The sequence below is a fragment of the Candoia aspera genome, chromosome 1, assembly GCF_035149785.1.
Source record: "Candoia aspera isolate rCanAsp1 chromosome 1, rCanAsp1.hap2, whole genome shotgun sequence".
NCBI lineage: Eukaryota > Metazoa > Chordata > Lepidosauria > Squamata > Boidae > Candoia > Candoia aspera.
In genome coordinates, this window is record NC_086153.1 from 32,479,824 (window position 1) to 32,504,662 (window position 24,839).

Here is a 24,839-nt window from a genome sequence, read left to right on the forward strand (position 1 = left end):
AAATCATTCCACTTCGGCACATAATAAAAATCATTAAGTTCAGTTACTCCTCCCCCTTATATTAAAATAAAAAAAAGTTCATATAAACCTCCTAAACATCTTTCTCCCCTCCAAAAGATAACACATTAATTATTCCCTTCCTACCACTATTCTATACATTTCTCTGTCTAAAATGAGAATCAAATTAAAAAGCATATTGATTGTCTGCTATTATACTTGATAATACAACAGTTTTAATAATCTTAATCTAACTAAACCCAAAAAACAAAGACAACTCAAAACAGTAACCTTAAATCAGATCCTTAAAACCATCCAAAGAAACACATTTTTAAACCTTAATAATCTTAATCCAAATCTTTAAAAGCAAATGACATCAATCAAACCCTTAAAACAAACCAGATAGACATTCTTCAACCATTATCCCACTTCAAAATAAACCAGAGCAGTTACATATCCCCACAATGTGCACAGAGCTTTTCTCTTCAAAGAATCAAACAGCCCAACTGCCCCCCTCAAAGATTCCAACTTCTTTTCATGGCATTCCACCAGAAAGTCGATTTCACTTGTGGCCTGCAGTTCTCTCTCCCCCTTAAATTTCTCCAAGTCCACTATCTGATGTTTATCCAGCATCTCAATATAAATCCCAATCTCACTCTTAGAAGAAACATTTCTATCACTGTTGAATTCCTCAGTTTTATCTACCACATCTCCAACCTGATAGCACATTTTAATTTCATATTTTCCATGATGTCCTGAATATCTTGCATAAAAGCTTGGTGAAAGTCAGAAGAAATCTGTTTAAAATCTTGGTGGAAGTCAGAAAAAATCTCTTTAAAATCCTCCATGTCTCATGTAGTAGATTATGGTGCCCCCTAGGAGCTTAACCAGTGAATGTCTAGGATATGAAAAAGTTCCAAAATGTATTTATGCAAGCGAAAGTGAGATAAGCAAACAGTTCCCAAGGGAAAGTGAAAACGGAAAGCTGCAGGTTCAAATCAGCCAATTCAACATGTAGGAAAATGCTAATATCTTCAAATTTAATACAGAAATAATGACAGGAAGACAATTGTTTACTCTCAATCCTCCTTTATATTTGGAAAAGGAGAATGAAATCCAAAACTTAAAAAAAATGTTTTTAAGAAGTAATCCCAAAAATAACGATAAGCACCAAGACAGCCAGCTTCTCCTTTCTGTAGAAAGCCTCTCTTGGGATATATATACTTAAAAAAAATACAAATTTGGTGATCTAGAAATGGGGTGGCCGGTCTTAGTGTCCCTTTAAGGCTACAGTGCAGCTTGGAAAATGATGACGTCCCCGCCTCTCAGCTGGCTCTTGCAAGAAGAACGCAAAGAACACGAAACACTGTTTGCGATCTTCTGGCTGCAAGCAGCTGTCCGGTGATTTTCCTTTATCTGGAAAACATTTCTGGGCTTCAGGAGAACTTGCCTGAGCCCAAAAAACGTTACAGCGTTGTCAGCTTTGCTTGCTAAGTCCAGCCACTCAGTCCACCATTCCCCATCGGAAGCTGTGCTGCGCTTCTCAAATGTGGTCACAGGAATCACAGTCATTGACAATAACAGTCTCATAATTAAAAAAGACTAATGCATCCTTTATGCAAAACCTTGGGAGGAAATAATGGGTTATTTTTGTTATTGTTATTATTGACCTGGCTATTCTCCCAGACTTTGGGGCAGGATGATGTTAAAGTCCCCTGTTGGATGGGTTTTTTCATTAATTTGTTTGGGCTATTCTTATTTCATTCTCTGTAATTTTCTTATTTTTTTAATTGTAAGTTGCCCTCAGTAACCAGGAGATAGGCAGCCTTTAAATTTGTATAAATAAACAAACAAACAGACATGTTATTATTAAATGTGTATGTTGCAGAAACATTCTGACTACCAGTGGCTTACAAAAAAAAAAAATAGAATAAAATCATCCCCAGTAAGGGGGGGGGGATGAATATATATATAATATCCCAGTAAGAAAAAACAAAATATATAAAACATCCCAGTAAGAAAAAAGAAAAAATAAACAGCTAAAAAACATTGTTTCATAACACACACAACTAAAAAACCTAGAACTAACAGTAACAATAAAAAATGAAAAACATAATAAAAAACATAATGATGATGACTAAGGATCAGATCCCATGCACTCTCTGGCATTCAGCCTTTGCTAGTTTCTGGAAAGCTATTACTGAAGGGGCCAGTCTGACATCTAAATCAGTGTTTCCCAAACTTGGCAACTTTAAGATGTGTGGACTTCAACTATCATGCTGGCTGGGGAATTCTGGGAGTTGAAGTCCACACATCTTTAAGTTGCCAAGTTTGAGAAACACTGATCTGGAGGAAACCTGCTCCAAAGAATAATAGTTGAAAAGCAATGCTTTCTAGCCTTAGCCTCCCTCACCTCCTGAAAATGGGGCACAACCAGCAACATCTACTGGGAGGACCTCCCCCTCCTTATAATTTGAAATATCCATCCCAGCTTCACTATGATCTATGGCCTAATTTTATTGGGTTCCTTCTCATAGAGTTTCTATTTAATGCATAACAGACAGAACCTCTAAAGGTAAGATTTCCTTTCTGCCAGGCTATGTATGGATTACCTCTGAATTCCAAAGTGATTAGGAAGGGAGTCTTTTGGATGGATGGGATTTAAAAGCTGTCTCTTCTGCTTACAGCTTTTCACAGAATTTTTTGTCTTCAAATCACTTTTGGCTGCATATCTCTGGAATGTTCTCTGAATGAATAACCAAGCCATGGAACTTGGGTAGATTAAAAGAGGGCTATCAGGAAATAGAAAATAGATTTAAAAATAGGTTAAATCTCTGTCACCAGGTATTAAATTTTAGATTTATCTTCATAATTGCTTTTAAAAATCAGTGAGATTCCTTCCAGTAAAAGCTTGTTACAAAAAAAGCTTCTTAGAGCTGTTTAAATTTTAAAAAGGTAAAGAAACATCATGTATCGAATCCTATTACCTCGCCTTTCCCTCTGCTGGAAAAAGAAAAGGTCTGGTCCTTTTAAATCTAGGGGCAGAATTCCAAAAGCTGTGAACTGAGGCTGGGAAAACCCGAGACTAACATTCCAGTCCAGGTAACTGAAGCATAGGGAACATCTGTTTAAACAGGCAAATTGTTTAACATTGCAGTTGGTTGTGATTTATGTTTCTTTGTGGTGCTGAAGTCTAATGTTATTTCTCTGACAAATTAGAATTTGAGTATGTAACCTCAGTCTTTAATCTATCAGGTTGCATATAAAGATACCAAATCTTCTCTGGAATGTTCATGTAATCTTTAATATTAATTTAAAATACCTAACCAGTCTTCTTTTTTTCCCCTTCACTCTGGAGCAAAGAATGAAGAATGTGTAGTAGCATCTTGTCAGTCTGAAACATTGTGTTTTCCTTTGTATTTTTCCTTTCAGGCAGCTGTTTTATTGCAATCTGAACAGCTCTGTCATTTATCTTTAACATTTACTATTTGGATTTTAATATTTAAAATTAAAAAGGGGAGCTACATTTTATCTTTTTTTCTTTTTAAATAAAATTTGGTTTTGTTTTTCTTTGGTGAGATTGGTCTGTCTCCCAAGGAGGAGAGGAAGGGCTGGATCATCCAGCTACATGCCTCTATGCTAGATGGCCAAGAGGTTGCATTATTGTAATTATTTTGCTTGTTTGATTTTTTTTTAACCTTTTAATTGCCAGAAAGGCAACACTGGTTTGAGAGTCCTATCTCTCTCACATACTAGGGTTACATGGAGGACCCAAGATGAAATGCCTATTAGGAGGTAAGTGGTGGCAGTGGAAACTACTAAGTTGCCACTCCATACTAGAGGGCTTCTGGAAGAGGAGGTTTGAGACTTTCAGTTTTTTGTCCTATGGACTCAGCTATCTAGTATAGAAGCCCTTGAATCAAGCTCAACTGTTAGTAACAACATGAATGCAATTATGTAATTTTCTCCGCAGCAGTGTTCCTTGCCACTGCCTTCTCTATGATGCTTTTAACCAATATGTCTTGTCTGTGGCCCTGGTATTTCTTAAAGGTCTTCCATTCACTAGGCTGAACTCTGCTTAGTTTCAGAATCCAGATAATATCAGCCAGTTGTTGCCACTTGCTGAGAATTCAATTTTATACAGAGCATCTTAAAGGCAGCAAATAAGATTTTTTGTTTGAAGGCCAGGGAAGTACTGTTTTTATCTGTAAGTTACATAACAAAGGTTTTTATGCTTGCACAGTAACATCCATTTTGCATTTCTGCAGTATATTGCGCATGCTCATACCGGTTACTGATCGGGTTTGTGGCAGTGCTGAAGGCAAAGTGAGTCCTGTCTACTCTGCGATCTACAGTGGTCAGGAAGATTGCTTGGAGCTCTTGCTTAAGGAGGGTTACAGACCAGATGCCCAGGCTTGTCCTCTCTTTGGCTGCAGATCACCAATGTCTCTTGCTTTTCAAAAAGGGTATGCATGTTGTTTGCAGGTATTATGGGACAAGAATGTTTTGGGAACTAGCAAAAAAGGCAAATAATGAGCTTGCCGATCGGAAGGTTGGCGGTTCGAATCCGTGTGACGGGGTGAGCTCCCGTTGCTAGTCCCAGCTCCTGACAACCTTGCAGTTCGAAAACATACAAATGTGAGTAGATTAATAGGTACCGCTTCGGCGGGCAGGTAACGGCGTCCGTTTAGTCATGCCAGCCACATGACCACGGAAGTGTCTATGGACAAACGCCGGCTCTTCGGCTTTGAAACGGAGATGAGCACCGCCCCCTAGAGTCAGACATGACTGGACTTAATGTCAAGGGAAACCTTTACCTTTAACTGGTTTGTATTCAAAGTTTTTCAAACATTTTACTTTCAGATAATATTTCAAATTCAACTGCCTGTTGAAGTAGATTCTTGGAAATGCCTTAGAATAGCAGTTCTCAAACATTTTGATCTCAGGGCCCCTTTACTTTCTTAAAAATGACTGAGGACCCCAAAGAGCTTTGGATTATATCTATCAATATTTACTGTATTAGAAATCAAAACTGAGAAATTGTAAAATATTTATTTGACTTTGTGGACACCCTGAAAGGGTCTCAGGGACCCCCAGAGGTCCCCAGACCACACTTTGAGAACCACTGGCTTAGAACATGCAGATTCACATTTCAAGAGAAATCAGTCAGTATGGGAAAATGAAATACCTTTGGGGATCCTTCTCTGCTGTTACTGATCTTTTTTATGGAACTGCTGTTAAGCTGCTAAGGAATCCTGTCATTCCCTAGAACATGATTCAAATATTGTAGCTCTGTGGAAGGATCACACTACTTATGATATGGGAAACTTGTGAGAACTCTCAAATGCTTTTATTTTCACCTAAATGAAATGGTAGTGGATTAGGGCCACAAGGTTGAGAGATTTGTTGTTTTATAAAAACTAGTGTTTCCTAATGCACCATTTATCCTACTCCTACAAGCAAGTGGGGAGACATCATAATAAAGAACTCTGGGATCCACTGCCAGTCACATGAATTGATACACAAGTGAGCTGTTCTGGGTAATGAGACAACTTCATATATTCAAATCACTTTTCCCTTTTCCCTACTTAAGGAAAACATAGGAATGAATAGATGGGTTGATGTTCATTCCATGTCATCATCACATGTTTATGGTTTATAAAACCCTACATCTTCACTAACACTGCATTTTTCTCAAATGTATATTTTACTCTGAAATTCACATTTAAACTTAAAACATATATTTGTTTTAGTGGAGGATTATATTAAAAATAGAAAAAAATGAATATGGGTGACTGCATTCCAGTCCATATATTAGTTCAGGAGATGTGCCCAAAGAGCTAAAAAACTGGTCATTGGGAGTTGGTCAGTGAAGGAGAAAGTGTTGGCAAGTGAAGAATAAGCAGACAACTGTTTTTCATACTTAGACTTTCACCCTGTGCATTGAAGTATAACATTTAAAAACAAATCCTTTTATTTTTAATACTCAGAGATGAGTGCTGCTGCTTATGTAGGCAAAGCAGCATTATCTGCTCATAAGAGGAAGATATTGGCAGATTCATGGAAATCCCAGAGTTTGGAAAAGGAGGTGGAGTAGAATGGAGTGTTCCTGAGTTCTTCAGACTGCATTTGTTGCATTTCCCAGTTGTAATAATAGCAACTTTAGTTGAGGTACAAGACGTGATTAATACAGCTTCTCGCTCCCTCCCTCCCTCCCTCACATATACAGTGCATACTGTAAGCACACACTTTATAGTCAAATTTAGAAAATACTGTGAATCCACCAAGGTGGACAAGCCCGCTTTTTCCAAACCGCTGCCCCCCCAAGTACAATTGAAGACAGTCGTCTCCTGACCTGCTCAGCCTGCACAGTCTAGCACACCAAGGGGACTCAGTGGCTTTCAAAGTAGTGTGGAGCTTTTTAAGGGTTCTGTGTTGGGAAGATTGGTTTAAATAGAAACTCGCCCCTCAGACCATGTTTGGCCACCTCTATGGATCTTTCTCTGAAACATTCTGCTGGACTGGATTTGTGTTCAAAGAGGCCCACTAATTTCATTGATGGTGTAGAGAGGTCTAGCCATTGGCCTAGTGCTATTTAATAAGGAGGATTAATCAGCTAGCTGGCTAACTGCTGGCTGGGTTTAATCCTGTGAGCCTCCTCTGTGACGCATGGTAAGCAAGATAACATAGGAGTATAAGTTGATGGTTAATTTCCAGAAGATTGTTTTGAATAAATACTGTGTTAACATATATATGGCTTGTGCATTTCTTGCAGATCTGGATTAATTCTCATTCTACTGAGATATGGAATTAAGGTTCTTGAAATGGATTTAGGCCTCTGCCTGCAACACGGAAGATTCTCTCTATTTCGGCATTTCTTGAGGCAGGATTGCAAGCTCCCGGGTCAGCAGCACCTGGCAGAATTTTCAAAGCACGCAGTCAGTGCAGGACATGAGTACAGAGAGTGGCTGCCGTCACTCCTGCTGGCTGGGTTTAATCCTGTGTATCTCCTCTGTGACGCATGGTAAGCAAGATAACATAGGAGTATAAGTATACTATATGATTGTGTATGCAAAGTGGTGTGCTGCTAAATGTTTAAGAACAGGCCACTGTTAGGCATGGAACAGCTGATTAGTGTGCTAGGTGTTGAGGCTTACCTTAGCTGTGAACCAGCTCACAAAATTCAGAAAATTTATCAATTGGCTTGGTGAGCCAGCTCCAGCACACCACCATGTATATATGTATACATATGTCTGTCTGTATGCATACAGAAATACAAACATGCCCATGCATGTATGGACCCATACATTTGTATATCACAGGAATTGTTTTTGTTACTCAGTATGATTGTATGGAAGGGCTGTCTTGTATAGTCCAGGTAGGATTTCAGACTTATGGGATTTTCTCCCCTAAAATAGGAGTTCGCCAATCAAAGTATATTACAAAAAGAAATTTACCTAGGATTATGGAATGTTGAGGCCTTAAATTAGAGTTGATACCAGTACTGAATTGACTGCGAAGTCCTTCATAAAGTCAGAATCCATTCCTGGCAAGCACCAGACTTCTTTTATACATTCATATAATAAAGACTATCACATGTGTTATTTTGTTATTCTTACAGTTAAAAGTTGTTGGTCAGAAATCCATAATCTCTTGCAGACCAGTAAATTCAGATAGTATCTTTTGCCCATGTCGGCCTCATGTGCCATTGTATCATCAGCCTCACTTTGTATTGAATGTTGCACATGTCTGGACATAAATGCATGAAACTCCTGCCACAGGGACCTACAGATCTCATCAGTTCGAGTTTGTGTGTCCATGAAGAAAGTTTTACAACTGTTTGTCCATATGTGTGTAGGAATCACTTCAGACTGATACCTATTATTATGGGGTATTTTGAACACATGTTCAGGGCTTTGTTCAATATCTAGTAGGTTCGGACTGGGCTACTTAAGCATGGAAACTTTTATATGTTTATTCAGCATGTGTGAAACAGACTACTATCACTGTATTTATTTTTATTTCATGGTTATGCTGCACAATATTGCTTTATATGTGTTGAATTGGGCTTGGAAAGCAGTTGGACAGTTGGTTAACATATCAAGACTTATTAATACAGAAAGATGGACAGCTTAAGATGAAGTCAAAGAGAACAATTAACTGCAGAGGGATTTAGTTTTCAGTGGTATTTATATGTTTTATATTAGAGAGAGCAATCTATCTATCTATCTATTTATTTATTTATTTAATTTTTATCCTGCCTTTATTACTTTTATAAATAACTCAAGGCAGCAAACATACCTAATACTCCTTCCTCCTCCTATATTCCCCACAACAACAACCCTGTGAGGTGAGTTGGGCTGAGAGTGAGTGACTGGCCCAAGGCTCACTGGAATAGAACAGCTTAAGATGGAATTTGAAATTGAATTATGTACAAATGATGAACATGTGATTGCTAAAATGTACAAACTTTTGTTGAGATTTGAAATGGAAGAACAAGTTAAAGAGTGCATGAGAAAACTGGCTAAGAATTTTGGTTATAATATATAGATGGACCATTGGGAGAGAATGTGGTTAAAAAGACTGAAATTCACATTGTGTTATAATTTAAGAGAGAATTTCTATAAAATGATTTACTGCTGGTATATGTTACAAGGTAAATTATCTAAGATGTATAAAGGCACTTTAATCAATGTTGGAAATGTGAAAAGCACAAAGGGGCATTTTAATTATGCATGGTGGACATGCAAAAAAGAAAAAAAATATTGGATACACATGATGATGGAACAAAGAATTTTAAAAATATTCAGATGAAACCAGATTTTTTTTATTGGGACTTATGGACAGCCAATTAGAAAAGATTCACGGAAGATTGGTTTTGTATATGGTAACTGCAGTGAGGCTATTATATGCACAAAGATGAAAAAAATACTGAAATACCCACAATGGAGGAGTGGATCGTGAAGATGTGGAATTTGCATAAATGGCAAAATTGACCTGTTTGTTCAGGGATAAAACAACAAATACTTCCATAAAAGATTGGAAACCATTTATGGACTTTTTGCTGAAAATGAAAAAAAAATGAATTGGTGATTTTTGGATTTGCTGTTTAAAGGGGTTGAATATGGGAAGAAGGGAATTATGTAATGTAGCCTTAAAGAGGGAGGAGAGACCATAAGTTTGTAACTGCTGTAAAGAAGATTGGAAGTCGCTTCTTTAAATATCTTTTTCTTTTTCCTTTATGTATCTATACTGCTTTTTTCTTTCTTCCTTTGCTTAACTTTTCTTCATAGATTTTTTCATGTTTATCTTCTGTTGTTAAAATACTAAATTTAATTTAAATGTATTAAAATAAATTTAATTTAAATTTAATAAAAAGATTTTTAAAAGGAAATGCGAAAAACATGAAGGGACATTTTACCATACATAGTGGACTTGTGAAAAAGCAAAACAATTTTGGAAATAAATGTATATGATGAGACGAAGAATTTTGAAGATTAATATTGAGATGAAATAAGAACTCTTTTTATTGGGACTTACGGATTGTCAATTAGAAAACACTTAAGCAAGACTGATTTTATATATGCTAACTGCAGCAAGGTTATTATATGCACAAAGGTGGAGAAATACTGACATACCCACAATGGAGGAATGGATTGTGAAGATGATTGAAAAAGATTGAATAACAGGCTGAAGGGATTATTGTAACGTTAAGGAGGGAGGAGGGATAATGAGTGAGTTTGTAACTTCTATAAGAAGCGCAAAAGTTGCTTCTTTAACTATCTGTTTCTTTAACTGTATTCTTTTCTGCACCTTTTCTTTTTTCTCTTTTTTAAAATATATTTCTGGATTTGTCTCTTAGCTATGGAAAACTTTTTAAGAAAAATCAATAATAATAAAAAAGGAAGGCAATTGGACAGCTGAATATTACTGCTGTGTATAAACAGAGCAAATCCCATGTGTAATTTCTAGGGCTGTGTTCATCTTGGTTTCCAAAAGGTGCTTCAGAGTGGAGCACAACCTGTCTGCAGCTCTTTTAAACATATTCTCCTGGGATTGTGGGACAAGGCATAGCTGTTTTAAAGAGCTGCAGACAGATGCTATGCGCACAACTCTGCATTTTCCAAAATACTTAGTTAAAATAAAATCTGAAGCACAGCAAAGCCCTAGAAATTCTGTCAGATTTTCTTTTAAAAAAGAAATTGCATATAATACCATTACAAGGCCAATACTTAAAATTTGCAGTAATTGATATCTTTGGTGGAGAAAACAGGGCATCACAAAAATGAGGGGATAGGGACAACTGAGCTTGATAAGAGTGGATAGGGAAAGACTGATATGGGCTGGATTTATTGTATCTTGACTGATGTGAACATTTTGGTAGGTACACTAATGTGTACAGTTATTGTGTACCTCGGCCCTCCATCTGCCATCCATCAGAGTAATGGGAGCCACGGAGAACACCACTTGCAAGCCAGGAACGAGTGCTTGAATTCTACTGTAAGGGTATGGAAAGCAATATTATGACCCAGAATACTCCCATCCTGGAAGTCTAGAAGGCTAGTCTCATATTATTATCTGGGCTTGCTGCATAATTGTGCTACTGTTGTTACTGGAGCAAATTAACAGGATGCTCCTCTGCATTTACTGGTTTGTCTGCAACCTTCAAATGCCATGAAAATAACACTGGTTTTTCTCATATCTTGGTTCAGACCTATCTAAGCCTGTCCCCTCTTTCCAGGATTCTGCAGCCTGACTCTGCAAGTCCTTAGATTTCAGTACCTAAGCTAAGATTTAGAATTGCAGAATGGAAACTCTATGACCTAAGTAAATAATTATGGTTAAAGGTATTGGAAGTAAACTTGCAAATTGCATGTTTTCCCCAGTAGAATATGCTAGGTTGACAGAGAAGTTAATTCTGTGAACCAGCTTCAGTTTTCAGTGTCAGGCTCTGATGATCAGGGTTTGCATTAATATGAGTGCTGATATAACACTACACCACAGTTAATTCTGAGAAAGGAGAGAATTTGCACTACAGAGAAAAGAAATATGTGAGGGCAAATAGCATCTGTAGAATCTTAATAATTATTATTAAGCTAAGAAAAATGATTTCTGCCTTAGGCCTAATAAACAGCAAACAGCCACCCAGAGTCGTCGTGTACGAGATGGGTGGCAGAGAAATTTGATAAATAAATAAATAAAATAAACTCTGGGTAGCATTTAGCCATAGTTGCTATGTTAAGCTGAGCCATGATGTTCTAAGGGGAGTTGTGAAGAGTTGTAAGGGGCTTTAGGGAAGAAGCATGGGATCTTGCTACTCAGCATCCCAAACATTACAGCTGTTCCAGCCTCAAGATCTTAAGAATAGGAGGAAGTTTGGAACAAAAGTAAATTATTGGCAGACAATGAGGTTGGAATTGAATTAACAGTGGAAAATGCTTACAGGAAGACCATTGTGCTGGTCATTCCCAGTACTGTGTTCTGTGTCAAATTCAAACTGTGTTGATTCCTCAATGAAAGCAGGTGGTCTGACTTTTTCAAGTGAAAGGGGAAATTGCTCTATGCTGCATTTCTAAAGCTTTGAACAAATAACAAAAAATGAAGCATATGCACACTCCTTCCCACATAGAAAGGACAGAATATCTTCTCTTTGCTTTCAAAGGGCAGAAGTCATCTTGTTGTGGAATACATTAGATTTACAGCCATTTTAAACTAATAAAAAGAGCCTTGTGTTCTGAAGCCAAATATCATCAAAGGTCACAAGAAATGCAGCCTGGGTGTAATTCTATTAACTGCTTTGATCCTTTGTGGTACTGTCTTCAAGGTATATGTGAGAGAAATGAAATAAATAATTTAATTGCAGTAGTTGAACAAAGTTAGGATTTACAGTTGGCAGTATGATTTCTGAATAATTTACTATGTCTGTATGTGGGGTGTGTGTGTGTATGTATGTTTATGTGGGTATAAAAAAAAATTCTCACCCCTATGGGTGGTATGTGTCTTCATCAATCTTGGATACTCTGCCAGAGGCCTGGGAGTTTGAGGGTTCTGTGCAGTATCTTAGCTGTTCCTAGCACTTCTGTACAGAGAGCTCTGATGTTGCTCCTGGGATCCGTTGGAGCCACTCTCGCAGCTTGGGAGTCACAGCCCTGAGTGCTCCTACCACCACTGGGACCACTTTGGCCTTCACTTTCCACATCCTCTCTAGTTCCTCTTTTAGGCCTTGGTACTTCTTCAGCTTCTCATACTCCTTCTTCCTGATGTTGCTGTCACTTGGCATCGCTACATCTATCACCACCACTGTCTTCTGGTCCTTGTCTACTACCATAATGTCTGGTTGATTGGCCAGTACTTGCCTGTCTGTCTGGATCTGGAAGTCCCACAGGATCTTAGCTCTGTCATTCTCCACAACCTTCTGTGGAATCTCCCATCTGGACTTGGGAGGGTCTAGCCCATACACTGTGCAGATGTTCCTCTACACAGTGCCAGCTATTTGGTTATGCCATTCAGTGTATGCTGTTCCTGCCTGCATCTTACACCCTGCCACTATGTGTTGGACTGTCTCTAAGGCGTCTCTCTACAGTCTGCACCTCGGGTCCTATCTAGTATGGTAGACTCCTGCTTCTAATGATCTGGTGCTTAGTGCCTGTTCTCTCTCTCTATATATATATATATACACACACGCACGCACGCACGCACACACATGCTGGGCATAGGAATCTATAAGCTCCCATGATGAATGTTGACAACATTAGCAAAAAGATCCTGAGTTCAAATTGCTTGAATTTTTTCCAACATGGACATGTTCTGTATCTTTTGTCATGAAAGACTTAGGGAGACACACCAATCAGGAATCTTAGCGGGTGAAATCCCATTACTGAAACCATGTCATGGAAAGTCAGGTTTTGGCAAGATTTATGGTAGTTATTTTGCTCCTTAATCCCTCTTCCATTTATTGAACTGAAGATGTGTAGCCATCCTAGAGATGTTTGGGAATGCTTTAAGAGGTACAAAAGGGGTATGAGGTAGATTACACGATGCCCATGGATCTTAAATTGTCCACATCTGGCTCTGAAGGTACACCTGTATGAAAGCTAGGTTAAATTTACCTGAATTGTCTCTTAAACAGTAACAGATTAATCCACTCTGATGCTGTTTAGTATTATGATAGTATCCACAGAGTTAAAAGAGATCACATGATCACATTGATTATTCCATTCTGTTGAACGTAAGGAAGCAGGATGAGTGGTAATGGGAAAAATATTGGTTCCCTTACCCAGTCCCTTTTGAACAAGACAAATGATCTTTCTTAAGATTTATTTAATGGATTTAGTTACAACACAGTTAAATAACCAACTGCAAGTAGAGCAGTCCCCAACTCTCTTCCTCATATAAAAGCACGCATAAAAGAGGGAATGTAAATACAGGTAGTCCTCACTTAACCATTCGTTTAGCAAGTATTTGAAGTTACACCGGTGCTGAAAAAAGTGACAACTGGTCCTCACACTTCTGACCATTGCAAGTATCCCCACAGTCACATGATTGTGATTCAGGCACTTGGCAACTGTTACACATTTATGGCGGTCACACCATCCTGCAGTCACACTGAATGCCATTTGCCACCTTCCCAGCTGGCTTCTGGCAAGCAAAGTCAATGGGGAAGCGGGCAGGAGATTGCACGTCACGGTCACATGTTTCGTTTAATGACTGCTTAGCTTAGTGATGGAGTTGCTGGTCTTCGGGGTAAAATAATATAATAGCTAGGATTTCTGTTTGATTCCCACAACAGTCCTTAAGCTCATTTGTACCATTTTCTTTTAGAATGTCACCAAAGAAATATTTATGTGGTTTTGCTTCTATTCTACATTTACAATAAGCAGGCAAATTGTGACCAGTATTAGCAAGTTGAAGCAAGTCAGTTTCAAACTATGGCTTATGAACTGTCATTGTTAATGAACAACTAGCAAAAATTGAGATTAACCACAGTATAGGATTTAGGTGGCAGACAATACTGGCTACTCTAAAATTAAAGGTAAAAAAGGGAGACGAGCAGGTGAGTCAGAGATCCGTTCTTATAAAAGTTGAAACCATGGTGTAGCAGACTTTGGCTGGGCTTCTAGGGTAAAAAACTAGTAGTCCCAAATCTTTTCTTCCAGGAGCCCTCTGGGTCTTCACATCATGGTCCTGCCTCTTACCTTAGGATAATAGCTTGGTAATTCCTGCTACAGCCTTCTGTCTCCCTGGGGGTGCCTCATCTTCCTGCAAGTCAATAGGGCTCTTGTACCCTGTGTTGCATATTCATTGATAAAAAGGTGAAAAGCAAAAAGTGAGAAACCATTTTCTATAGTGTCACATCCTGGCTATATAGCATTTACAGTAAGTTTGTGGTCAGAGATTCAGCCTTTCTTCTCCCTATCCTGTTTGGGAGATAGACCATCTCACAAGAGGTAAAAGAAATAAAAAAAATATATTTTAAAAATGATAAACAGTAAAGAGCCTTTTAAAACTTTAAATATCTGGAATGCAGACATTCGTAGTGAAGATCTATTACAGAGATATTCAAATTACAGGAGAACAGCGTTAGACTAATTTTAATGTAATGAATAGAATGTAGTAGGCCTGACTTATATGAATCCCATTAAGATAATGTGTTATATATTTGATATAAGCATATTCTCCCAAGTAAATAAAGTTTTGAATTTTAGGAATGCATCACTTAGTATTCTCTAAAAATTTTATTACTGTTCACCTTTATATTTCTCTCGTGAACTGAGGATATTATAGGTTTATCTGAAAGACAGTAATTGGCCTCTAATCACCTAGTAGGCTTCATGGCTGATTAGGGAACTTGAACTCTTGAACTGCTTCAGCAGAAGCCAACACCATTCACTACAATACACTGGTTCTTATAGTAATTTATTTTTCTTTCTTCTAGGGTTTGCTCTGTAAGCGGTGATGCTTTGAACTTCCTTCTGGAGTTCAGTAATTGGAAGAGGCTCCCTTGGAATGTGGAGCAGGTTCTTTCCAGCTGCAAAGGGACTTCCCTGTGGGTGCCCTGTAGCCATTTTGGTAAGCAGCCAGCTTATTTCTGCATGGTCTGTTTGTTATCAGGGTCTGAATGATAAATAATTCGTTAGTCGATTACACAAGGGACCAGAGTGTTATTATACATGCTCAGATAGCATAATGTTGATTTTAATATATAACATATTTAAAATAGGCAAATCACATATTTTATTTTATTTTATTACTTATTTTATTTAGGATAATCTTTATGATAGTGATCCTGTCCTGTTATAGGGACCCCTTTTGTTTAAACTATGGGTAGCAACCTGCTGCCCACAACCTCTCCCTTTGACCCCTATTAACTAGAAAAATGGTGCTGTCATTTCCCACTATTTCAAGGTAGGAAACATATGAAAATTATGGTGTATGCTTTAAAAAAAGCTTAAGTTCTATATAATATGTCCCTGCCTACTCTATATGATGCTGTATTCTCAGATGTTAATGTGTGATTCTTGATTACCAAAAACTTACCGGTCTTCTGTATTTTATTTCAGTGGCAAGGCAAGAAGTTATGTCCCTTATGGACTTTTGTGCTTTATTTTTTCATGGTGTAATAGGATAGTAACTACGAATAAGAAGTTAATTTTCATTGAAATATTTTAATGTGGTTACACCCATGTGGAATAAGTGTTGTATTATCAGTAAATATCTCACATGGGTGCAGTTATGGAAGATTTACAGGGTCCCTTCCCTTGTAGTGATGCTTCCTTTTTTAAAAGATTGACTATGTACCATCAAGACAGTGTCCTTTCTTAATAACCATATACCTGGATCTTCTCCAGGATGATCTGTCCCCAGCCTGGTCCTTCAGGCCTCCAGTGATACACATGTTGCTGCTGTAATCAGGTCCATCCATCTTGCTGCTGTTTATCCTTTTCTCTTTCCTTCCACCTTTCCCAGCGTTGTGGACTCCCAACTCAAGGGAGCTGTGTCATTGCATAATGTGTCCAAATATTGTAACTTGGACCTGATAAATTTTGTGCCCCACGTGAAAACTCTGGATTGATTTGTTCTATGATCCATTTCTTATCTTAGAAATGGTTCTTAGCTATTTCTTATCCATGGTATTTTCAGGAGTCTTCTCCAACACAGACATTCAAAAGTGTCAATACTTTTTTTTATCTTGCTTCTTCAAAGTCCAACTTTTGCATCCACAGAGGGTCACAGGGAAAACTATTGCCATCACAGTTCTGAATCTTGTAGGTATAGACATGTCATGGCCTCTGAAAATCCTTTTCAAGGCCTTCACTGCTACTCTACCAAGTGCTAGTCTATGGTGTATTTCTTACTGCTGGTTCCTTAACTGTCAGTAATCAATTCTAAAAGACAGAAGCTATTCACCTCTAGAATGTCTTCACTGTCAATTATAAGGTTGGTTGCTGTGCTTGTTGTCATTAGTTTGGTTTTTGTTTCTATTTAAGTCCCATTTTTTCACTGTGCCCTTTGACTTCCATTATTAGAGCTTCCAGATCCTTTGTATTTATTAGGGTAGTGTCATTAGCATAGTTCAGGCTATTGATATTTCTTCCTCCAATTTCAAAACCACGCTCATTTTCTTCCAGTCCAGGCTCTCTCAACTTATATTCAACATATACCCTAATAAATAGAGAGAATGCAACCTTATTTCATTTTTTCCAACCTAGAGACAGTCTGTTTTACTGTGGACTATGGCTTTGTTTCATACATTGTAGGCTTTGTATGAGAACTTTGAGAGGTTGTGGAATTCCCATTTTCCTAAGGACATTCCACAGCTTGACATAGTCAGTGAAGCACATAATGACTTCTTTTTGGTATTCTTTGACTTTCTCAATTATCCAGAAATAATTTACCTTGTTTCTTGGCCTTTTCTGTGTATATTTCCATCTTCACTATCTTTACAAATGTGGTTGTAATAATGCTTCTTAACAGCTGTTTGAAATTCTTTCTTCCTGAGATCTTGTCTTTCTTGTCTTTGGCTTCTCTTTTCTCAGTTTCTACCATTTGTTCGAACATTCAGGTTGGTTGTTTGGTTGGTTGGTTTCTGTCTGTCTGTCTCTGGAAGGCTCTTTCCACATTCATCCATAGCAAATTATTTCATTTCTTTCCATGGTTCCTCTAGTTCCTTATCATTGAGGTTCAGGGCTTCAAAGCAATTGTTGGTGTTCTTGAAAATGGTTGGTATGTGCTCAATATTATATTGTGGAAACTGGTTGGCTTTGTTATTCCAGTTTAGCTTGACTTGGAATTTGCACTTGAGCTGTTCATGATCTGTTCCACAGTCAGCCCTGGCCCTGTCTTTGCTATTATAACTTAGCTCTTCCACTTCCTTCCACCACTAATATTGTTAATTTGATTTCTGGGTGTTCCATCTGGTGATATCCATGTAAATAGATGTCATTTTGGTTGTTTGAAAACTCTTGTTGTCGTTTATTCAATTAGTTGCTTCCGACTCTTCGTGACTTCATGGACCAGCCCACGCCAGAGCTTCCTGTCGGTTGTCAACACCCCCAGCTCCCCCAGGGACGAGTCCGTCACCTCTAGAATATCATCCATCCATCTTGCCCTTGGTCGGCCCCTCTTCCTTTTGCCTTCCACTCTCCCTAGCATCAGCATCTTCTCTTAGCAACAAAGAAATCACTGGAATGGTAGTAACTGATAATTTGCTCTCCTGCTTAATTTCTATTTCCTAGGTCATACAATCCAAGTAAATTTTCCTCATTGTTTTCAGCGTTGGCATTCCAATCTCCAACTACAAACAGCATATCTTGCTTGCATGTTTTGTCGATTTCAGATTGAACTTGACTGTAAAACCTGTCAACCTCCTCTTCTGATCAGTGGGCAGAGGATAAATGTGGATAACCATCATATTAGAGACCTGTCCATGAAGTTTAATATTATTTGGCCATTGTCTGCATTCTACCCAAATGCTGTCTTTGCTGTATTATTTCTAACCATGAAAACAACACCATTCCATCTTTTTTTTTAATGAATCCTGAGTAGTAAACTGTACTATCTTCTGACTGAAAGTGTCCAATTCTGGTCCATTTCAGTTTGCTGATGTCTAAGATACCAATGTGTAGTTGATACATTTAATATTTCACTGGGTTCTGCTTTCCCACATTCATGCTTCTTACATTTCAAGTTCTCACTGTAACTCTGTCTTTGCAGTTTTGCATTTTTTTTCCTTCATGGCAGCACCAGCAATTAGACATTCCAAAGGCTTTAATGTAGCCACATCAGAAACACCATTTGTACTCTGAAAAATCCTCAGTTCTTCCTCAACAGCATGTTGACTACAATCTGACCTAGGGGGCCCATCATCTGGCACTCTATTGTCAGTCACTTTATATTGTCTATCTTTGTGGTTTCCTTGGTAAAATACTGGAGTGGTTTACCATTGCCTTCATTAGCATGGTGTGAAATGATGCCTTGTTACTTGTTAGGTGATCCTCCTCCATAATTTTCCAGTATGTTGACATATTTTCACAATATTCCAATATTTCCAATATCATATCCCTTATTTTATGTGCTTTTTAATAGTTTTTAAAAAAAATTCTGACTGTTTTTAGATATTTGTTGTTTTTAATTAAGTATTGTACACTGCTCAGAGTGACTTTTATGTGAGATGGGTGGCTATATACATAGATATAAACAAACAAACAAATAAATATTGCTGCTGCCTGATATAGGTGTCTGCTTGCTTTAGCTGAGCAGCTGGGATGAACTTCATGCCCTGAGTGACCCTGCTGGGCATATATACTCTTGAGATACATTCCTAGCATTCTTTGCACATTCCTCCCAGGAACACACCCCTTGCCAGAGTGAGGCAGCATAGCTGCACCTTGGTGCTTATGTGTATTGAAAAGATGTACAAAGGAGAAAGTAGATGTATAGATAGGATCTTAGGATCAGCTTAATGTACCATGAACTTAATTTTATTATTGTTGATGAAGCAAATGTGAATCCAGATTCAGGTCCTGGATTTTCCAGTTTTAGAAAGAGAGACCTTGGGAACTAGCTAGACTATCCTGGGCCAGATGCTGAGTGAGTAGAAGGAGCACTAGTGGATGCTAGTGTTGAAGTAGGGGCATTTGTGAAACTTGGCTTTCCAAATTAGACTTCTGAAATCAGTGTGCTGTTGTGTTTTTAATAAATGATCCTGTGGCTCTGCTTAATCCTGCTCTGGAAATAAAGGTCATCCAATTACTCCAGGCAACAGTGAAGCTCCAGACCGCCTGCCAGGTGGGGAGAATGGTGCAGATACAGTCTGCAATCATCAGTTGCTAACTAGAGACCCTGGAGACCAAAATACCATCTTTTAATAATGGAAAGGTTGGGAAAGCCTCTGATCAGAAAATGTCTCTTTTCTCTTGTGTTCAAATCCAGCAAATGCATAGAGAGAGTTCTGCCTGAATGTTGCTTTAATTAATCTCACTTTGTGGTCTCGATCAGCTTGCCAACCAGACTTTTTTTCTTATTTTTTTCTGCTTAAAAAACTCTTTAGAAAATTCAAATGTATGGTTATTAGTATGGTCTGAATTGACCTCATTCTAACATTTTCTTTTTAAGTATTAGGATGCATAACTTTTTCTGGACCAAAACCTGCACATGGGGTACACTTCAGGTTGCATTCCAAAATATATTGACTTCAAGAATTAAATTAAAATATGGTAAGATATTTTTATGCCATTATAATTAAATACAATATCAATCTCTAGTCATGTATTTATTATTTGCCTTTCTGTCACATTAACTTCTGAAGGTCTCTGGGGGCCACACATTTTGGGTATTATGTGCTGCCTTGAAACATTAAAATATACTGCTGTGGTATAGATACAGGAACTGGCTTGACATATCTAATAACCCAGTGCCCTTAACCTGATATCTTCCAAATGTTGGCTGGGAATTCTTGGCACTGTTATTCTAACATATTTAGACAGCACTGAGTTGGAAAAGGCTTGTGTTGATTGTTAGACTCTGGCCAAGGTAGAATTAATCTGCATTTGCTGTTGCAAAATATGATTTGTCTCTAACAAATACAAAGTTAGAGAAGAGTAGTAGTTTATGAATGGCTGTTAGCTACATGAAATGCAAAATTTCCATGTCCAAATTCAATATACCTCTGAATATTACTTGTAGAGAGATAAGAATGATTCAGGGTTATTTTCCTCATGCCCTTCTTATGGTCCTCTAGTTGGCCCCTGTGGGAAATAAGATGATGAACTAGATAGGCTTTTGGTTTGATCTTGCAGAGCTCTTACTAAATTATGTCCTAAGGGATCCAAATGATAGGCTTTTATAGAAGAACATAAGAGTAGGTTAATCAGAACAAATGTTTGAGCATATCTGAACGCATGCAAACCAGCACCCTTTGCAAAAGTCTTAGCTATAAGTAGGCACACCTGAAATTGTGTGGGCCATCACTTTTATTTCTTTTTTTAAATTCACCCTGCATTTCTCCTTTCCTTATCCAGTGGGCTCCATTACTACCTCTTCTGTCAAACATCACCCTTATTCTCTTCCATTCTCTTGCTTCCCAATTCTTACTTCTCCTGCTCACTTTTACTATCATTTTCCCTATTCTAAATAACTCTGATAATTTGCTAACTTGCAAAGTAAAAACTTGCAATTAACCATTCCTGGCCAACTAACCCTGGAGCTAAAAAGTAAACAGTCCCCCTGAGCACCATTTTAGAGCATGCTGTCTTCAGATACAACACACAGGAATCTCAATAAAAGAAACCAAATATATAATCTTGACCAATTTATATCTCTTTCATGGGTAATGTGCTGAAATTGTTCTCAGTTAACTGCCTGATATCACTCACTGTATTTACCCATATGGACCTTGGATTTAAGATGATCTCCCAAAGGAAGGATATGTATACAGGTAGCCTTTGCTTAATGACCACAATTGGGACCAGAATTTTGGTTGCTAAGTGAAGTGGTCATTAAGCAAATCCAACCCGATTTTACAACCTTTTTTGTGGCAGCTGTTGAGCAAATCACCATGGTCGTTAAGTGAATCATGTGGTTGTTAAGCAAATCATGCAGTTCCCCATTGATTTTGCTTGTCAGAAGCTGGTCAGGAAGATTGAAAATGGCTATCATGTGACCACGGGATGCTGTGACGGTCATAAATGCAAACCACCTGCCAAGCACCTGAATTGTGGTCATGTGACCACAGGGACGCTGCAATGGTCATAAGCGTGAGAACTGGTTGTAAGTCATTTTTTTCAACACTGTTGTAAGTCTGAACCATCACTAAACGACTAGTTGTTAAGTGAGGACTACCTGTATATACATGTATGATCACCATACGAAACTCCTGTGCCGTGTGTTCTGCTTCCCCACGTTTTCAGTAAAGAACTCCAGCTGAAACCAATCCTGGAGATTTCCCTCTCCCAGTAAAAGTGTGCATATATCTTACCTATATCTGTATGTGTGTGTGTGTGTGTGTATATATATATATATATATATATACACACACACACACACATTTGTATGTATACCTTTGTAGCAGACCCAGCTGATGATAGGCTGGAGTATCAAAGCCTATCTCCCAGAAGCCTGGGTCGTTACACCAAGGCTTTACCTCCTGCTTTGGGTTAACAGTTTGTTTGTTCCTACTGCCACCATCTTTCTTCTAGATGGTGCTCACCTGGCATCCTCCCCCCCAACCCATTATATGAGAGAGAGAGAGCTCTCACATCCTGTTTTGCCTGTCTAGTGATTCATTTCTATAATGTAACCCCTGGATATGTAGCTTAAAGGCATGTGCCTTGAGGATTCAGCTCTTCCTGGCAGCTGGACCAATTTCACAAGAGTTCGACAACATCAAACTTTTAATTTTTAAAAAAAGTTAAAATATAAAACCCCTCTTAACTTTAAATATTTGCAATATAGACATTCAGTAGTGAAGATCAATTACAGAGCTATTCATATTATAGGAAAACAGCAGTGTTTCTTTTGTCTTTAGGGTGTGTAACTCCCAGCTTTGCAAAGTAGCTTCCCAATCAGCACTGTCACAGTTTCTGTATAAGCTGAAGAAATGGTCTCAGTCTTATCAAATTTACTTATTTGTTTGCCAAAATATTTTTGATCAGTGCATAAAGATTCTTGCCTTCCTTGTTTTCTTCTTTGTAACCAAAAAGCTATCAGAAATAATTTGTTCTTCAACATGAGCCTGTTTATTTGAGATGGTTAGCTAAAGTGCAGTTTTACTTACTTTCCTTTCCAACCAATGTAAATATTTTACATAACTTCTTTAAATGCAAATCCCCATGATAGAGGCTTTTGGGGCCACCCAACCCCTTGGTCAGTGCAAGAATCTAGATTAAAGCATTCATACCAGATACCTATCCAGCTTCTTCTTGAACATATCCAGTGAATCAGAGCTTACCACCTCTTTCAGTAATTGGTCCCAGTATCAAAATGTTACTATTACAATTTTCTTTTTAACATTTAAAAGAATCTGTCTTCCTATAAGTTAAATCCATTTCTCATATTCTGCACTCTGGGACAGTGGATAATAGCCTTCTTCTGTGTGAATATCTTCAGGTATTTGAAGTGTGTTATTAATCCCCTCCCCATCTGGCTTCCTTCAACTTATATTTCAACATGGCATTTGAAATTTCAGTTCTTTTTCCACATTTAAAAACATTGGAAATGTAATTGGCAGTTTTATACATATAAATCTATCCATCCATCCATCGACATGCACACCAACACACCCAAACACACATACATACATGAAGCAGAGTAAGAATGAAATAAATGAGAAAGTCTGAATGAAAAAACGGAAAGGAAAAAAGAAAAGTTGCTGTCTCAACACACAGGCCTGCTGCTTAGATTTTCTGGTGCTGATTTAAATCTGCCCTTCTTTGTCAGTGGCTGTCCTTTGATCTTAGTTTTATTTAATTTTAAAACACTGTTTATGTCTTATTATTTTGACACAAAACTTAGAATGTAGCTTTCTTTGAAGATCAGGTGGGGGAAAGTCAAGGACAACAAAATCATTTTTCCTATTATTATCAAAGAGGAAATATAAATATACAAATTTTATTGTAAAACAGTAGGAAGACTAGGTACCAATTCAGAAGACTGTCTGTACCCCCAAGAGAGACCAAGCCAAAGAATGGCTGAGACTGAGAGGTAGTTAAGTAAGTTCCTCAATTCATGAAGGAAAACTTCAGCTCATGACCATGGAGATTTTGTGTGGGGGCCGCTTTTCATGTTGCTCTCTTTGTAGATGAGAGATGTGCAACCAGCAGTTCCCGAAAGCCTTGGCTTTGTCCCTCAGAAAACTAGGAAGTAGCCCTTACAGAACACCAAAACTTGTTACAATATGGTAACACTGGTAATTTTTAATGTGACAGAAAGATAAAATTATTAAATACATAACTTGTCAGAGTTTTTTATTTGATACATTTAAGTTGAAATTAAATGAAATAAAATCCAATTTTGCTCTGGACTCTTTCTGGTGTACAGCCTTGGACATATTGCTTAAAGGCAAAGTGTAGTTCTTGGGTCAGGAAAGGTACTTCCCTCCCTCTGTGGGCCTTTAGCGGTGACCACTCAAGCTGAAGGTTCATGAAACACTCAGTTGTTTTGCTCCTGACAAATGCATGTTTCTCTCTTGTGGCAGAACATATCCCATCCCTGTCTCATCTGTGCCGCCTGGAGATCCGGTCACTTTTAACAAGCGCTTGTTTGCGATCAGACCAGCACATCCGCCAGTTGCCGATACCCACTTGCCTACAAGACTTTTTACTTTATTTGGATGTATTAAGAACATACTCCATTTCAGAATCTTGGCTTAAGCTGGGAGAAGTCTACGAAGGAAGTGCCCTGCCATCTTGTTCTAATTCAGAACATACAGAAGAGAAAAAAATAGAACTGATGCCAGATCATCAGAGTTCTTAGAGCTTTCCACCTTTGTAAAAAATGAACTGTGCTCTGTTTACTGGTTGCTGCAAAGGTATACATTTCTCTTCTGTTACTCACTATAGTTATTTCACTTCAGAGACTAGAGGGGCTTGCCTATACACAATGTGGATGCTTTCAGATAACTTTCACATGTTGTGAGTTCCTACCTCCCAAATCTAGAATTTAAATAAAAAAATAGCATGTAAGTATAGATCATGCCAGTGATCAGCTGCATCTAAAACAAGCCATGATGACATCAAAATGACAACCTGTGTGACATGACCTTGTGCAAATGGCACAGTCTTTTCATGATACCATGATATCATGACGTCTGACACAAATACTTAAGTCACTTCATTTGGTTGACAGAGTCGTCATACGCGTGCTATCATTTGCCCTCCAGTGGATAGCCAGGACAGCAATCCCTCCAAAATTAAAAGAAGTTTCTCCTTAGCTGTATCATGTTGTTGTCTTTGCTCACAATAATGGAATTTACTAATGATGATAAATGAAATTTATACATGAAGTACATGAAAGAATTTGTTGCCAGAGATGCCACTGCAATGAGCTCTGTTCTAAATGACATGCTTCCTGAATCTGGTGCCCTCCAGAAGTGTTGGACTACTATTCTTATCACTGATGGCCAGCATGGCCATTGGTATGATGGTCAGGGAGGATGGGAATTGCAGTTCAACACATCTGAGGAGCATAAAGTTTGGGAAGGTTGCCATTCTGTCAATGAAGGGAGCATCTTAGTTAAAGTAACTTAAGTTAAAGACAAGGATTGATTCAGACTAGGACCTTGGAGAGCTGCTGCCAGTCAGAGGAGACAGTATTGGCCTAAATGGATGCATGATCTGATTCACTGT

At 38.1% G+C, this 24,839-nt stretch overlaps 1 protein-coding gene across 2 annotated transcripts in view; it reads left to right on the plus strand.

Annotated features, from left to right (window-relative positions):
* Positions 1-24,496, plus strand: part of ASB3 (ankyrin repeat and SOCS box containing 3) — a 48,635-nt gene extending 24,139 nt beyond the window's left edge. For both annotated transcript variants that reach the window (XM_063301536.1, XM_063301539.1), the window contains 4 exons: positions 4,266-4,463; positions 6,773-7,021; positions 14,933-15,066; positions 23,690-24,496. In XM_063301536.1, the coding sequence (XP_063157606.1) occupies positions 4,266-4,463; positions 6,773-7,021; positions 14,933-15,066; positions 23,690-23,967 (859 nt within the window). In that variant the 3' untranslated portion in view covers positions 23,968-24,496. The remainder of the gene's footprint in view (positions 1-4,265; positions 4,464-6,772; positions 7,022-14,932; positions 15,067-23,689) is intronic.
* The last annotated feature ends 343 nt before the right edge of the window (positions 24,497-24,839 follow it).